This window comes from Rhinoraja longicauda, chromosome 24 (assembly GCF_053455715.1).
Source record: "Rhinoraja longicauda isolate Sanriku21f chromosome 24, sRhiLon1.1, whole genome shotgun sequence".
Taxonomy (NCBI): domain Eukaryota; kingdom Metazoa; phylum Chordata; class Chondrichthyes; order Rajiformes; family Arhynchobatidae; genus Rhinoraja; species Rhinoraja longicauda.
The window spans coordinates 27,879,267-27,894,611 of record NC_135976.1 but is presented as its reverse complement, the minus strand read 5'-3'; the positions used below and the strand labels follow the sequence as shown (position 1 = coordinate 27,894,611).

Here is a 15,345-nt window from a genome sequence, read left to right as displayed (position 1 = left end):
GTGCAACGATTATAATGTAAGAATATTATAATGCACATTGACACAGCGATAGAATTGATGCCTTGCAGTGCCAGAAACCCGGGTCCGATCCCGACTATGTGCGCTGTCTGTATGGAGTTTGTACGATCTCCCCGTGACCGCGTGGGTTTTCTCCGAGATTTTCGTTTTCCTCCCACACTCAAAAGACGTACTGGTTCGTAGGTTAATAGGCTTGGTATAGGAATAAGTGTAAATTGTCCCCAGTGCGTGTAGGATAGTGTTATTGAGCGGGGATCGCTGGTCGGCGCAGACTCGGTGGGCCAAAGAGCCAGTTTCACTAAACTACCCAAAACTAATAGCAGTACAAAAAGAGGTGTATCTCTAAACTGTAACCCACACTAACACTTGATATCTGATGCTCATTACTCACAGAAAGTAGTTTTCTTAATGAGGAAGTGGTCAATACCTTAAGTGGCATATTGTTCAGAAGACCGTTTCCCCTGGGTTGCTGCTTTTGGTATAATGGATACGTCCATGCATTTTTCAAGACCATTGTAACACCAAGTAGTTAATGATTGCTTTAATATCGACAGGAAGATGTGAAGAAATATGGATAAATACCGTGCTGTTTAATTGGCCAGAAAAAAATTATCACTAAAAATGACACCCTTGAAAATTTCCATTACTGAGGATGGTGCAGAAGACAGAGCAGAACCATTGAAAGGCTGACACAAATTGCTGGAATAATTCAGCGGGTCAATAGACAATAGACAATAGACAATAGGTGCAGGAGGAGGCCATTCGGCCCCTCGAGCCAGCACCGCCATTCAATGTGATCATGGCTGATCATTCTCAATCAGTACCCCGTTCCTGCCTTCTCCCCATACCCCCTGACTCCGCTATCCTTAAGAGCTCTATCCAGCATTCAGAGAATTGGCCTCCACTGCCTTCTGAGGCAGAGAATTCCACAGATTCACAACTCTCTGACTGAAAAAGTTTTTCCTCATCTCCGTTCTAAATGGCCTACCCCTTATTCTTAAACTGTGGCCCCTTGTTCTGGACTCCCCCAACATTGGGAACATGTTTCCTGCCTCATGTTTCAGGCAGTATCTCTGGAGAACATGGATAGGCAATGTTTCCGCTGATCAATGTTTGGGCTTCCTCATATCTGAGGAAGGATGCACTGGCTCTTGGTGAGGTTTACAAGAACGATCCCAGGAATGAGTGGGTTAACCCACGATGAGCGTTTGACAGCACTGGGCCTGTACTCGCGGGAGTTTAGAAGAATGAGGGGGGACGGACCTCATTGAAACTCACCAAATACTGAAAGGCCCGGATAGAGTGGATGTGGAGAGGATGTTTCCACTAGTGAGAGAGTGAGTCTAGTACTAGAGGTCATAACCTCAGAATTAAAGGATGTTCCTTTAGGAAGGAGATGAGGAGGAATTTCTTTAGTCAGAGGGTGGTGAATCTGTGGAATTCTTTGTCACAAAAGACTGTGAAGGCCAAGTCAATGGATATTTTTTTAAAGCAGAGATAGATAGATCCTTGATTAGTATGGGGGAGGCAGGAGAATGGGGTTAGGAGGAAAGAGATAGATCAGCCATGACTGAATGGCGGAGTAGACTTGATGGGCTGAATGGCCTAATTCTGCTCCTATCACATATGACCTCATGACCCAGGATCTGTCTTCAGACCGAAGATGGACACAAAATGCTGGAGTAACTCAGCGGGACAGGCAGCATCTCAGGATAGAAGGGATGGGTGACGTTTTAGGTCGAGACCCTTCTTCAGACACAGAGTCAAGGGGGGATGGAAGCACAGAGATAAAGAAGTGTAAGGTGCGAAAATGAGACATCAGAGTTGAGAAATCAAGGAAAATGTAGAATAGATCATTGTTAGCTAGGAGAAGGTGACAACAAAGCAAACAGAGATTAAATGTAATCAGGGACTGTCAGAATGGTCAGAGAACTGGGAAGGCGGAGGGATGGAGAAAGGGAGAAAACAAGGGTTACTTGAAGTTAGAGAAGTCAACGTTCAAAGCACTGCCCAAGCGAAATATGAGGTGCTGTTCCACCAATTTGCGCTGGGCTTCACTCCGATAATGGAGGAGGCCCAGGACAGAAAGGTCTGTGTGGGAATGGGAGGAGGAGTTAAAGTGTTTAGCAACCAGGAGATCAGGAAGGTTTAGGCGATGTCAAGTCAATTTTATTTGTATAGCACATTTAAAAACAACCCACGTTGACCAAAGTGCTGTACATCTGATTAGGTACTAAGGAAAAAAAAATGAAACATACAGTAGCACGCAAACAGTTCACAGCGCCTCCTCAATGAGCCTCAAACGCTAGGGAGTAGAAATAGGTTTTGAGCCTGGACTTAAAGGAGTCGATGGAGGGGGCAGTTCTGATGGGGAGAGGGATGCTGTTCCACAGTCTAGGAGCTGCAACCGCAAAAGCGCGGTCACCCCTGAGCTTAAGCCTAGACCGCGGGATAGTGAGTAGATGTGAGCGAAGCTGTTCAGCGGTGTCTCAGCCTGAAGTGTCTCGACCCGAAGCATCACCCATCTGTCAGATTTCCTTGTTTTTCTTCAAATAATGGAATGTTCCTTAGGCACTTATTGAAGTTGTAAAACTCCATAAAGGTTTAGACTCTATCATTACAAACTAGGTTACACTTTACACGGAGTGATTGCTGTATTGACCACAGTTTTATTACTCAAAGAAAGCACCAACATTGAGAGTGATTGATTTTAAAAGCTTTCCAAATGGGGGGGGAAAAAAACACATACACGCACACACAAAGGCCCTGGAAATCTGCAGCAAAACACAAAGTACTGGAGTAACTCAGCAGGTCAGGCAGCACCTGTGGAGAGAATAGACAGTACATGTTTCAGCCCAGGATATTTTCCTCAGTTTGAATACCTGTCATTTTTAGACATATATATTGGCCTCCAAATCCAATATATTCTTCAGAGAAGAGTTAGCCAATTCAGGTGGGAAATGAGGAAGCCATTTTCTCATGCAAAAGGGTGATGGAGATTTGAAACGCTTTTACCCAAAACAATTCCAGGGCCTGCAGTTTTCAACATGAAGACGTGGGATTGTACGAAGGAAAGTGAGGGTATGGGTCCGCAGAGGTAGAGTTGCTGCCTTAGAGCGCCAGAGATTCAGGTTCGATCCTGACTACGGGTGCTGTCTGCAAGGAGTTTATACGTTCTTCACGTGACCTGCGTGGGTTTTCTCCGGGTGTTCCGGTTTCCTCCCACACTCCAAAGTCATACTCCAACACTACAAAGTCATACTCCCACACTCCAAAGTCAAAGTCAAGGGCGTGCAGCGTAGGTTTACTAGGATAATTCCCGGAATGGCGGGACTGTCATATGTTGAAAGACTGGAGCGACAAGGCTTGTATACACTGGAATTTAGAAGGATGAGAGGAGAACTTATCGAAACGTATAAGATTATTAAGGGGTTGGACACGTTAGAGGCAGGAAACATGTTCCCAATGTTGGGGGAGTCCAGAACAAGGGGCCACAGTTTAAGAATAAGGGGTAGGCTATTTAGAACTGAGATGAGGAAAAACATTTTCAGTCAGAGAGTTGTGAATCTGTGAAATTCTCTGCCTCAGAAGGCAGTGGAGGTCAATTCTCTGAATGCATTCAAGAGAGAGCTAGATAGAGCTCTTAAGGATAGCGGAGTCAGGGGGTATGGGGAGAAGGCAGGAACGGGGTACTGATTGAGAATGATCAGCCATGATCACATTGAATGGCAGTGCTGGCTCGGAGGGCCGAATGGCCTCCTCCTGCACCTATTGTCTATTGTCTATTGTCTATTGTCTATTGTCTATTGTCATACAGGTTTGTAGGTCAATTGGCTTCTGTAAATTGTAAATTGTCCCTGGTGCGTTAGATAGTTCTAGTGTGCTGGATAGATCGCTGGTTGGCACGGACTCGATGGGCCGAAGGACCTGTTTCCACGCTGCATCTCTAACATAAAGTCTAAAGTTAAAAGAGAAAATGGCAAACTCAGAAGGTGAAGTGAGGGGTTAAACAGAGTTAAACAGTATTAACTTCAGACTTCTAGCGCCAGTGCTATTGGTAGTCGATTGGTGAGAAGGACTGAGAATAAACCTGGGGTTACTGTTGCACTCCTTGGCTAGGAGTGCTTTGGTAACGTGGAGTGAGAGAGTAAGGACATGTGTAGAAGACGGATTATCCTTCAGAAGACTTGTTTTCTGAAGTAGTTTAGCGGGCCAGGCAGCATCTCTGGAGAACAAGGATAGGTGACGTTTCGAGTCGTGGCCCATCTCCAGTCTGAAACGTTGCCTCTCCATGTTCGCCTGAGATGCTGCCTGACCTGCTGCGTTACTCCGGCACTCTGTGTCTTCTTTCATAATCCAGCAACTGCAGTTCCTTGTTTCTGAACTGTAATTGAAGTTCAAACTAATAGAAAAGTAGAGTTGCCTTGAGGGTTGGACACGCAATGTTGGAGTAACTCAGCGGGACAGGCAGCATCTCTGGAGAGAAGGAATGGGTGACGCTTCCGGTCGAGACCCTTCTTCAGACTGTGTGAAGAATGAGTCTGAAGAAGGGTCTCGACCCGAAACGTCACCCATTCCTTCTCTCCAGAGATGCTGCCTGACCCGCTGAGTTACTCCAGCATTTTGGTGTCCATCTTCGGTGTAAACCAGCAGTTCCTTCGTACACATGAAGAGTTGGATAGCCTGGTCTTGTCCTCAGCTCCTATGGCTTGATTGAATGGGTTAATAAAAGCTTGGAAATGAAGAGCCATCTCCATTTTTCCAATGTTCCCATGACAAGAGAGTCAAGTCAAAGTCAAGTCAAGTCAAAGTCAATTTTATTGTCAATCCTCTGCCAGTTTACACAGACAGAAAATCGAAATATCGTTTCCCACAATCCCGAGGAACAAAGTGCATAAAACTAAGTTAAAATTAAACTTAGCTAGATAGAGCTCTTAAGGATTGCGGAGTCAGGGGGTATGGGGAGAAGGCAGGAACGGGGTACTGATTGAGAATGGTCAGCCATGATCACATTCAATGGGGGTGCTGGCTCGAAGGGCCGTATGGCCTACTCCTGCACCTATTGTCTATTGTCTATAGTCTATTGTCTATAGTCTATTGTCTAAAGCCGTTTGTTGGGCAGCGCATGGTGACTTGAGTCTTTTTTTTCTCTCGTTGGCAGTCGTTGCAGTCGCTCCAGCCTGAATGACAAGTCGGAGGAGGAGGGAATGAGAATCAACTGCAAGAGCTCGCAGTTCACCACGGCGATCATCAGCATCCCCACGCCTCCCGGCATCAGGGGCGAGGGGAACGTGCGACCCCCCGTCCCCAACCAGTCCAGCGGTAGCATGAACACCGCCAGCTGCAACATCATCAAAGTGTCCGCCTTGTAGAACAGAGAGCAGCCGCCCTCGCTCGCTCTCGGTCACTTGACACCCCCTCTCCAAGATCACACAAGAACACTGACAGACAAGCACATTGGGGGGCAAGAGTCAAGGGGGGGAAGCCGAGGAAGAGTCCAGGAAGCCCGGCGGTAACGGGATCACGGGGTGGCCTGGCGTCGCCACGTTACGCTTGCATCTCGGTGCACGGTCCACCGTTCCAGTCCAACGTCCATTTCCCGGTTCTCTTTCTTTTGCGCGAGGGGGAAAAACGTCGGGGGAGGGAGGGGGTTGGTTGGAGGAGTGGTTGAAGGATCTCCCCCCCCCCGACTCAAGAGGAACCAAGGCTCAATGCGGGACTGCAGGAGGAAAGACACGACCCCCCCCGCCCCGCCCCGCGTTGCTTCATTTTTAAGCACCTACCTTAGGTGGCGTTGAAGATGGATAATATTTATTCACAAACTGCGAACCTGACTAGAAAAAAAAACACGCGCACAAAAAAAAAGGCAGGCCCGCTGTGTACATACAGGGAGACAAAGGATCTTTACCTTTCTTTAATTTGTTTTCATGTGCGGAAAAGCAACAAACGAAAAAGTGAACTGTGTCCCGCGAAGGAAGCAACTTCGGGGCTTCTTCAGATGTGGCGGTGGCCAGCTAACATTTTTTTTTTTTTGGACACGTTTATCAGCGAGAGTACACTTCACTCCGAATTAGAAGACCGCTTTTAACTGTTGACGCGGAAGAGTTCACCGGCTCTGATGTCTTTAGTATCAATAGGAGCTTTCATTTCTGCTGTGAAACAAACAAACCCCCCCCACCCCACCCCACCCCACCCCAGTGACATTTCAGTGTGTGTGTGTGTGTGTGTGTGTGTTGCTCTAGTGAAGCAACGTCGCGTGAAAATTGTGTTTTGTCGGTTCATTGTAGTCTGTGTGCATAGTTTCAGGAGAATACAGTATCCAGCCAATTGCCGAATTCCCACACACTCATTCCTTCACTTTCTCGGTTTCACCCAAACCCTCCCTCACCCACCCCTCTCACTTTGCGTAGCGTGACTTTACTAGTACTAGTTAAGGGAAAAAAAACATTTATGTATTTTGCAACAAAAAAAAACAAAAACTCGTGTGGATTGAAGATAATGGAAACTTGCCTTGTGCTGAGAGTGTGTCGCCATCTCCTTTTTTTCCCCCCGAACTGTGAACTTCAGGCTTGAGTTGAATGAAATCCTCGGTCGGTAGGGTGGAATATTTAGGCCCCACATAGTTTCGCAGCGCAGGGGTCGGATCATGAGTGATAAGGAGCAGAATTAGGCCATTCGACCATTCACGTCCATTTCCGCCGTTCAATCATGGCTGATCTATCTTTCTCTCTTAACACATTCTCCTGCCTTCTCCCCGTAACCCCTGACACCCGCACTAATCTAGAATCTGTCGATCACTGCCTTAAAAATATCCACTGACGTGGCCTCCACAGACTTCTGTGGCAATGAATTCCACAGATTCACCACCCTCTGACTAAAAAAAATCCTCCTCATCTCCTTCCTAAAGTAACGTCCTTTAATTCTGAGGCTATGACCCTTGGTCCTAGACTCTCCCAATAGTGGAAACATCTTCTCCACATCCACTCTATCCAGACCTGAGGATCCAATGATCCTGAATCCATCAATGAATGAAGAGGTAGTTTTCTGGGATTATGACTCTTGGTTTGAGCAGATGCGTGGAGGAGCCTGAAGATCTGAGGTGATAAAGAACCTTTTCCCTCTCTCAATGAAATTTCAAGAGAGCACAATTAAAGAGAGGAAGGAATCAGTGTGGATTACAAACAGGTAAAATTTAGAAAGAGAACGCAAGTGAGGGAAAGAAGGGTGATGTTGTATAAGAGAGAACGAGAGATCAGAAAAGAAAATTACAAGAACAAATTCATGTAACATCTCTATATCTACCATGAATTTCCAGCCTAATAACAGAAAAAAATGCTGAGAGAAAAGAGAGCGAGATAAGAGAGAGAAGAGAGCGAGATAGAGAGAAAGAGGAGGGAGAGGGAGGGGGAGGAGAGAGATGGAAGAAAGAGTTCAGTTCAGTTTGGCTTATTGTCATGTGTACCGTGCAAAGCTTTTTGTCGTGTTTTTATCCAGTCAGCGGATATCCAATACATGATTACAATCGAGCCATTAGCGTGTATAAAAATACTTCATAAGGGAATGACATTTTGTGCAAGGTAAAGCCAGTAACGTCTGATCAAGGATAGATAGTCCAAGTAGGAAAATAACTGCAGATGCTGGTACAAATCGAAGGTATCACAAAATGGTGGAGCAACTCAGCAGGTCAGGCAGCATCTAGGGAGAGAAGGAATGGGTGACGTTTCGGGTCGAGACCCTTCTTCAGACTGATGAAGGATAGTCCGAGGGTCACCAATGAGGCAGAGAGTAGTTCAGGACTGTTCTATGGTGGTGGTAGGATGATTCGGTTGCCCGATAACAGCAGAGAGAGAGAGAGAGAGAGAGAGAGAGAGAGAGAGAGAGAGAGAGAGAGAGAGAGAGAGAGAGAGAGAGAGAGAGAGAGAGAGAGAGAGAGAGAGAGAGAGAGAGAGAGAGAGAGAGAGAGAGAGAGAGAGAGAATACGCTCTAGAAGCTACTGATTAATTTTTTGAACTCGACAGCTTGCTTTGTAGAAAGTTTAACCTCTCTGCTGGATTTACACATTAATTGACAATTAAAATTCAGTCTGATTCTAAAAGAGCAAATCCCCTTTTTATCAATGTTTAGTTTAGTTTAGAGATACAGCGCAGAAACAGGCCCTTCAGCCGATCCCCGCATATTAACACTACCCCACACACACAAGGGACAATTTACATTTATACCGAGCCAATTAACCTACAAACCTGTACGTCTTTGGAGCGTGGGAGGAAACCGAAGATCTCGGATAAAACCCACGCAGTCATCGGGAGAACGTACAAACTCCATGCAGACAGCACCCGTAGTCAGGATTATATGATTAATTATTATTGATGGTATCTGGCGCAGAAAGTAAACAATTTAACCGTGGAGTCAAATTCTTTCAAGTGAATGGTTTTCTAAAGATGTTAAAAATTATTGCATTTTTAAACGTTTCATTTGTCTTGTAGCTATTCCCTTGTCGATTGTTGGATCATTGAATTCTCAATGATTCTCCGAGTCCAGCGGTGGGGTTTAAAACATTTGTCATTCAGGGTAACTCCCGGAATGGCGGGTCTGTCATATGTTGAAAGACTGGAGCGACTAGGCTTGTATACACTGGAATTTAGAAGGATGAGAGGGGATCTTATCGAAACATATAAGATTATTAAGGGGTTGGGCACGTTAGAGGCAGGAAACATGTTCCCAATGTTGGGGGAGTCCAGAACAAGGGGCCACAGTTTAAGAATAAGGGGTAGGCCATTTAGAACGGAGATGAGGGAAAACTTTTTCAGTCAGAGAGTTGTAAACTGTGGAATTCTCTGCCTCAGAAAGCAGTGGAGGCCAATTCTCTGAATGCATTCAAGAGAGAGCTAGATAGAGCTCTTAAGGATAGTGGAGTCAGGGGGTATGGGGAGAAGACAGGAACGGGGTACTGATTGGGAATGATCAGCCATGATCACATTGAATGGTGGTGCTGGCTCAAAGGGCCGAATGGCCTACTCCTGCACCTATTGTCTATTGTCTATTGTCTAACTGTACATTGTGTCAGTGTGAAGCATTACAACACAGACTAAAAGATCTGTAGACCTAAAAGACTGCAGAACAACAAATTCAGTAGAATACAGCTCAAAGCATGCTTTAATTGGCCATATATTAAGATACACAGGCACTCCCCAACTTACATAAGGGCTACATTCTGTGAACCCTGACGTAAGTCAGACTTTCCGTAAGATAGACACAGAAAACTGGAGTAACTCAGCGGGTCAGGCAGCATCTCTGGGGAAAAGGAATAGGTGACGTTTCGGGTCGAAACCCTTCTTCAGACTGAGAGTCGGGAGGGGAAAGGGAAACGAGAAATATAGAAGGTGAAAGAGAGAGATAAATGAATGAAATGAATGAAAGACATGCAAAAGAGTAACGACGATAAAGGAAGCAGGCCATTGTTGGCCGTGGGCTAGGTGAGAACAAGTTACAGACACTGAGATGCAACAAGATGACTTTGAACCCAGTAATACCACTTGGTTGGTGAGGGGCAGAGAGAGAGTGAATGCAAGGCTCACGTGCCATTAGATAAATCAATATTCACACAACTGTGTTGTAAGCTGCCCAAGCGAAATATGAGATGCTGTTCCTCCAATTTGCGTTTGACCTCCCTCTGATAATGGAGGTGTCCCATCATGACAGAAAGGTCAGTGTGGGAATGGGAAGGGGAGTTTAAATGTTTGGCAACCGGGAGATCAGGTACGCCCAGTTTCGTGTTCTTGTTCTATGCCTGGATGAAACTTTGCGAGTCTTCAAGGTACAACAGAAGTCTTTATTACAGTAACTCAATGCTGGCAGCAAGACAACTAAAATGGCTGCAACCCCACAATCTGACTTCACACTTTCACTGTGTACAGCCAAGTAACTATGTACAAAACATCTCCCTTTGTCCTGTGCAGCGCCACCTGCTGCACGGGAGGAGCAGCAGGTCCTCCCACCCCACACAGTCCATAAAACATCACACCCAGGCGGACTGAGCGAAGGTGTTCAGCAATATGTGCACCCACTCTACGTTTGGTCTCACCGATGCATAAGAAGCAGTTAGAATCACCGACCCTCAATGGTAGGGCACTTTCTACAGTGAGGGCCTTCTGGGTAAGCAGAGCCGCCATTGCTGGCTAGTTTCCGATGTAAACCTGAATGATTGTACGGTGTTGTGAAAATCATAAACCGCATTGATTGCACTAGGGACTGAGTACAAGATGGTCTTCATAAGTGCGAGTTTACACGTCACTTATTGTGTAAGTCGGTGGGTGTCTGTATTAGGCTGTCGATAGTTAATTGATATCAATAGGGTGGGTGGGCATTACCTCAGTACCTTCTTCCTGAGAAAGGTTTGTCAGTCACAGCTTTGTTCTGATCAGTTGTCACCTTGAGTCCACAAGCTGTTTAGTTTGAAGATGGACACAAACTGCTGGAGTAACTCAGCGGGACAGGCAGCATCTCTGGAGAGAAGGAATCTCTCGATAGGGAAACGGGAAGGATGGTCAAAATCGTTCGCATCCCGAGATCCAGCAGGACTTGGCGGACAAAGCCGGGCAAGTGACAAGTGGAGATGGACACAAAGCACTGGAGTAACTCAGCAGCTTAGGCAGCATCCCTGGAGACAAAGGATGGGTGAGGTTTCAGGTCGAGCGAGACCCTTCTTCAGACTCTTCTGAAGAAGGGTCTCGACCCCAAAACGTCACCTGTTCCTTTTCTCCAAAGGTGCTGCCTGACCCGCTGAGTTACTCCAGCTTTTTGTGCCTAACTTCGGTTTAAACCAGCATCTGCTGGGGTAGGCCATTTAGAACAGAGATGAGGAAAAACTTTTTTAGTCAGAGAGTTGTAAATCTGTGAAATTCTCTGCCTCAGAAGGCAGTGGAGGCCAATTCTCTGAATACATTCAAGAGAGAGCTAGATAGAGCTCTTAAGGATAGCGGAGTCAGGAGGTACGGGGAGAAGGCAGGAACGGGGTACTGATTGAGAATGATCAGCCATGATCACATTGAATGGCGGTGCTGGCTCGAAGGGCCGAATGGCCTCCTCCTGCACCTATTGTCTATTGTCTATTGTCTATTGTCTATTGTCTTCCTACACAATTGACAAGTGGAGATAGACACAAGGTGCTGGAGTAACACAGTGGGTCAGGCAGTGTGGGTCAGTGCTGGAGTAACACAGTGGGTCAGGCAGTGTGGGTCAGTGCTGGAGTAACACAGTGGGTCAGGCAGCATCTCTGGAGAAAAGGGACGGGTGATGTTTCGGGTCGCGACCCTTCTTCAGACTGAAAGTGCATAACCCAGCATCTGTAATTCCTTTCTACACAAGTGATGAGCAGATGCAGGTGAGGGTTTGATTGGCAACTGGGTGGAGTGTGTTCGGTGAAACGTTTGCCGAGTCTATGCTTAGTCTTGGCGATGTAAGGAAGTCTAGAGTTGCCAAGGCCTGCTGGATCTCCCAGTTGCTAACCATTTTAACTCCCCTTCCCATTCTCATATTGACTTTTCAGTGCTGGGCCTCCTCCACTGTCAGAGTGAGGCCACATACAAAATGGAGGAACAGCACCTCAGATTTCGCTTGGGTAGCTTACAACCCAAAGGTATGAACATTGAATTCCCCAATTTCAAGTAATAACCTTTAGTTTAGGTTAGTTTATTATTGTCACGTGCACCGAGGTACAGTGAAAAGCTTATTTTGTTGCGTGCTATCCAGTCAGTGAAAAGACTCTACATGATTCCAATCAAGCCGTCCACAGTGTACAGATACAGGACAAAATAAATAATGTTTAGTGCAAGATAAAGTCCAAACTGTGGATGGCTCAATTGTAATCATGTATAGTCATTCCACTGACTGGTTAGCGCGCAACAAAAGATTTTCACTGCACCTCCGTAAACGTGACAATAAACTAAACTCAACAAAACTAAACTAAACTAAAATAAACAATAGGCTGATTAAAAATAGTCCAAGGGTCTCTCTCCAGTGAGGTTGATGGTAGATCAGGACTGCTCTCTAGTTGATGGTAGGTTGGTTCAGTTGCCTAATAACAGCTGGGAAGACGCTGTTCCTGAATCTGGAGGTGTGCGTTTTCACACTACTTTCCCTTTTGCCTTACGGGAGAGGGGGGAGAAGAGGGAGTGGCCGGGGTGAGACTCGTCCTCGATTATGCTGCTGGCCTTGCCGAGGCAGCGTGAGGTGTAGATGGAGTCAATGGAAGGGAGGTTGGTTTGTGCGATGGTCTGGGCTGCGTCCACATCTCTCTGCAATGTCTGGCGGTCTTGGATGGAGCTGTTCCCAAACAACACAATACAATATATCTTTATTGTCATTGTACAACGAGATTGGGAATGCGCCTCCCATACGATGCAATAAATTAATTAGCTAGTCAGTATTAATTTAAACAACCCAATGAAACAAATCAGAACAGTTTTAAAACAGAATAAAGTGCAAGTAGATCTGTGCCGGATCACTGTGCGATGTGACCATCCGGCTCAGCAGGATCGGTTCATAGCAGCTATGGCCCTGGGGATGAAGCTGTTCCTGAGTCTGGAGGTGCGGGCGTAGAAGGCCTTGTATCGTCTGCCTGATGGTAGAAGTTCGAACGGACCGTTGCAGGGGTGTGAAGAGTATTTGTGGATGCTGGTGGCTTTTCTGAGGCATCGTGTGTTGTAGATGCCCTCCAAGGCTGGTAGGTGTGATGCATCCCGTTAAAATGCTTTCTGCGGCGCATCTGTTGAAGTTGGTGAGAGTTGTCGGGGACATGCCGAACTTCCTCAGCCTTTTAACCCAACTACTTTCCTCTCCCTTCCATGCCCCCCCCCCCCACCCCACTGTGCATACATCTGCCCCATCATATTCACCCCGCCCCCCTATTCGCTCTGCGCCTTTCCCCTTCTTCATACACTCATCTCCTCTCTCCGAGTCTCCCATTTTCCTTTTATCCCCCCCTCTTGTTCCTCCCCCTGTTCCCTTCCAGCCTTATCCTTCCCTCCGGCTTTACATTTCACCCCTCTTCTCTGCTTATCTGACACTCTCTTGATCCTTCCCCCCTCTACTCTATGTTACTTATTCTTCCCCCATCTGCCTATCAACTCCTCCCTCGCCTGCATCCACCTACCTCTGTATCCATCTATCAGTCTGAAGAAGGGTCTCGACCCGAAATGTCACCCATTCCTTCTCTCCAGAGATGCTGCCTGTCCCGCAGAGTTACTCCAGCATTTTGAGTCTACCTTCGATTTAAACCAGCATCTGCAGTTCTTTCCTCCACCTATCTCTTGCCAGGCCTTACCCTGCCCTCAGCTCCCTTCTCCAGTTTTCTCCCCCATACACCAATCAGTCTGAAGTAGCATCCCGACCCGAAATGTTGCCTTTCCATTCCCTCCGCGGATGCTGCCTGACCCCGTTGAGTTCCTCCAGCATTTTATGTTTTGCTCAAGATTCCAGCATCTGCAGTTCCTTGCGTCTCCATGTAAATACGACATGTTGTTCTCGTTAATGTTCATTGAGGACAAAAGATCTTCTCGGAGCGAGCTAAGGAAAATGTGGAGGAAATCCAGGCCCAACATCTATATACTAAAACTCTCGTTTGTTATCTTGTTTGTGACTGAACTTCAGCCATAACGGTACGCGATAGCGCGACAATTTTAGGCCCACCTTACTCACCGTTGTCACTTTAGTGATAATGCAAGTAGTTTTATTGAAATCGGTGTTATATTTTTAAAGTTATTCACATTTTTAAGTTTAAAAGGAGGGGAGGGGAGGAGGGAGGGAGGGGGGAAGGGGGGGGGGGAAGGGGGAGAAGGGAGAGGGAGTTGAGGAGAGTGGGGAGGGGAGGGAGACAGGGTGCTGCACCAATGCAGGAGAGGTTTGGGCCCAGCAGGTCCACTTGGTCTAGTGTAGTTATTGTAACTGAGTGGGGTGGAGATCAGGCAGTACAGCTTCATAGAAACATAGAAACATAGAAACATAGGTGCAGGAGGAGGCCATTCGGCCCTTCGAGCCTGCACCGCCATTCAATATGATCATGGCTGATCATCCAGCTCAGTAACCTGTACCTGCCTTCTCTCCATACCCCCTGATCCCTTTAGCCACAAGGGCCACATCTAACTCCCTCTTAAATATAGCCAATGAAATGGCATCAACTACCTTCTGCGGCAGAGAATTCCACTCCTGTGTGAGGCGTAGAGGCTCACGGGTGTAAAGGACGGTATAAAGATCAACAAAACACCCCCACTTAAAGATGAAAATCTAAATTTGCAAAGCCGTTAAGGTTTGCCCAGTTACATTGGGTAATCTTGAATATCAGCATTCTTGAAGGGGCCCTTTGCCTTACTTAAATTTTTATCCTCGAGTTTTGTTTTTTTGTCGACGTTCACACTGTCCTTTGTACTCCTGACCCTCCCCGACTGGGCGACAAGGTGGCGCAGCGGTAGAGTTGCTGCCTTACAACGCCAGAGACCCGGGTTCGATCCTGGCCAAGGGTGCTGTCTGTACAGAGTTTTATGTTCCTCCCACTGACCTGTGTGGGTTTATTCCGGGTGCTCCGGTTACCTCCCACACTCTAAAGGCGTACGGGTTTGTAGGAAACGCGTTCGGCTGACAGAGGAGTCAGGAATTGGTGAATAAGGTGGCAAAAATGTATGCACTAACTACTGCTGGAGGAGAGAGGGCCACGAAGTTGGACAAGATGGATGACCAAGAATCTAGCATCATATCTGCTTCTCCCACCACCCCTGTTACTGCATTCCAGGCACTCACTGCTCTCTATCTATAAAAACCTTGCCCGCACATCTATACACTAAAACTCTCGTTTGTTATCTTGTTTGTGACTGAACTTCAGCCAAAACGGTACACGATAGCGCCACAACTTTAGGCCCACCTTACTCACCATTGTCACTTTAGTGATAGTGCAAGTAGTTTTTATTGAAATCGGTGTTATATTTTTAAAGTTATTCACATTTTAAAGTTTAAAAGGAGGGGAGGAGGGAGGAGGGAGGAGGGAGGGGGGAGGGGGGGGTAAAGGGAGAGGAGAGGGGGGGAGAAGGGAGAGAGGGGGGGTTGAAGAGAGAGGGGAGGGGGGGAGGACAGGGTGGTGCACCAATGCAGGAGAGGTTTGGTCCCAACGGGTCAACTTTGTCTAGTGTCCTTTAAACTTTCCCCTCTCGCCTCAATGTTTCAGATATTGCCACTTGTACCAAGGTTCAGTAAACTTCCCCTTTTACATACAGTTCAGTAAATATCATTCTCTACATAGGTGAAATCACACTTAAGTACAGGAGTGTAAGACTAGTAGAT

General features: G+C 46.7%; 1 protein-coding gene across 1 annotated transcript in view; it reads left to right on the top strand.

Annotated features, from left to right (window-relative positions):
- kcnd3 (potassium voltage-gated channel, Shal-related subfamily, member 3) overlaps nucleotides 1–13,795 on the top strand; it is a 272,005-nt gene extending 258,210 nt beyond the window's left edge. Inside the window, 1 exon segment of the mRNA XM_078420887.1 lies at nucleotides 5,180–13,795. Within this exon segment, the coding sequence (XP_078277013.1) occupies nucleotides 5,180–5,390 (211 nt within the window). The 3' untranslated portion in view covers nucleotides 5,391–13,795.
- Nucleotides 13,796–15,345: the final 1,550 nt, after the last annotated feature.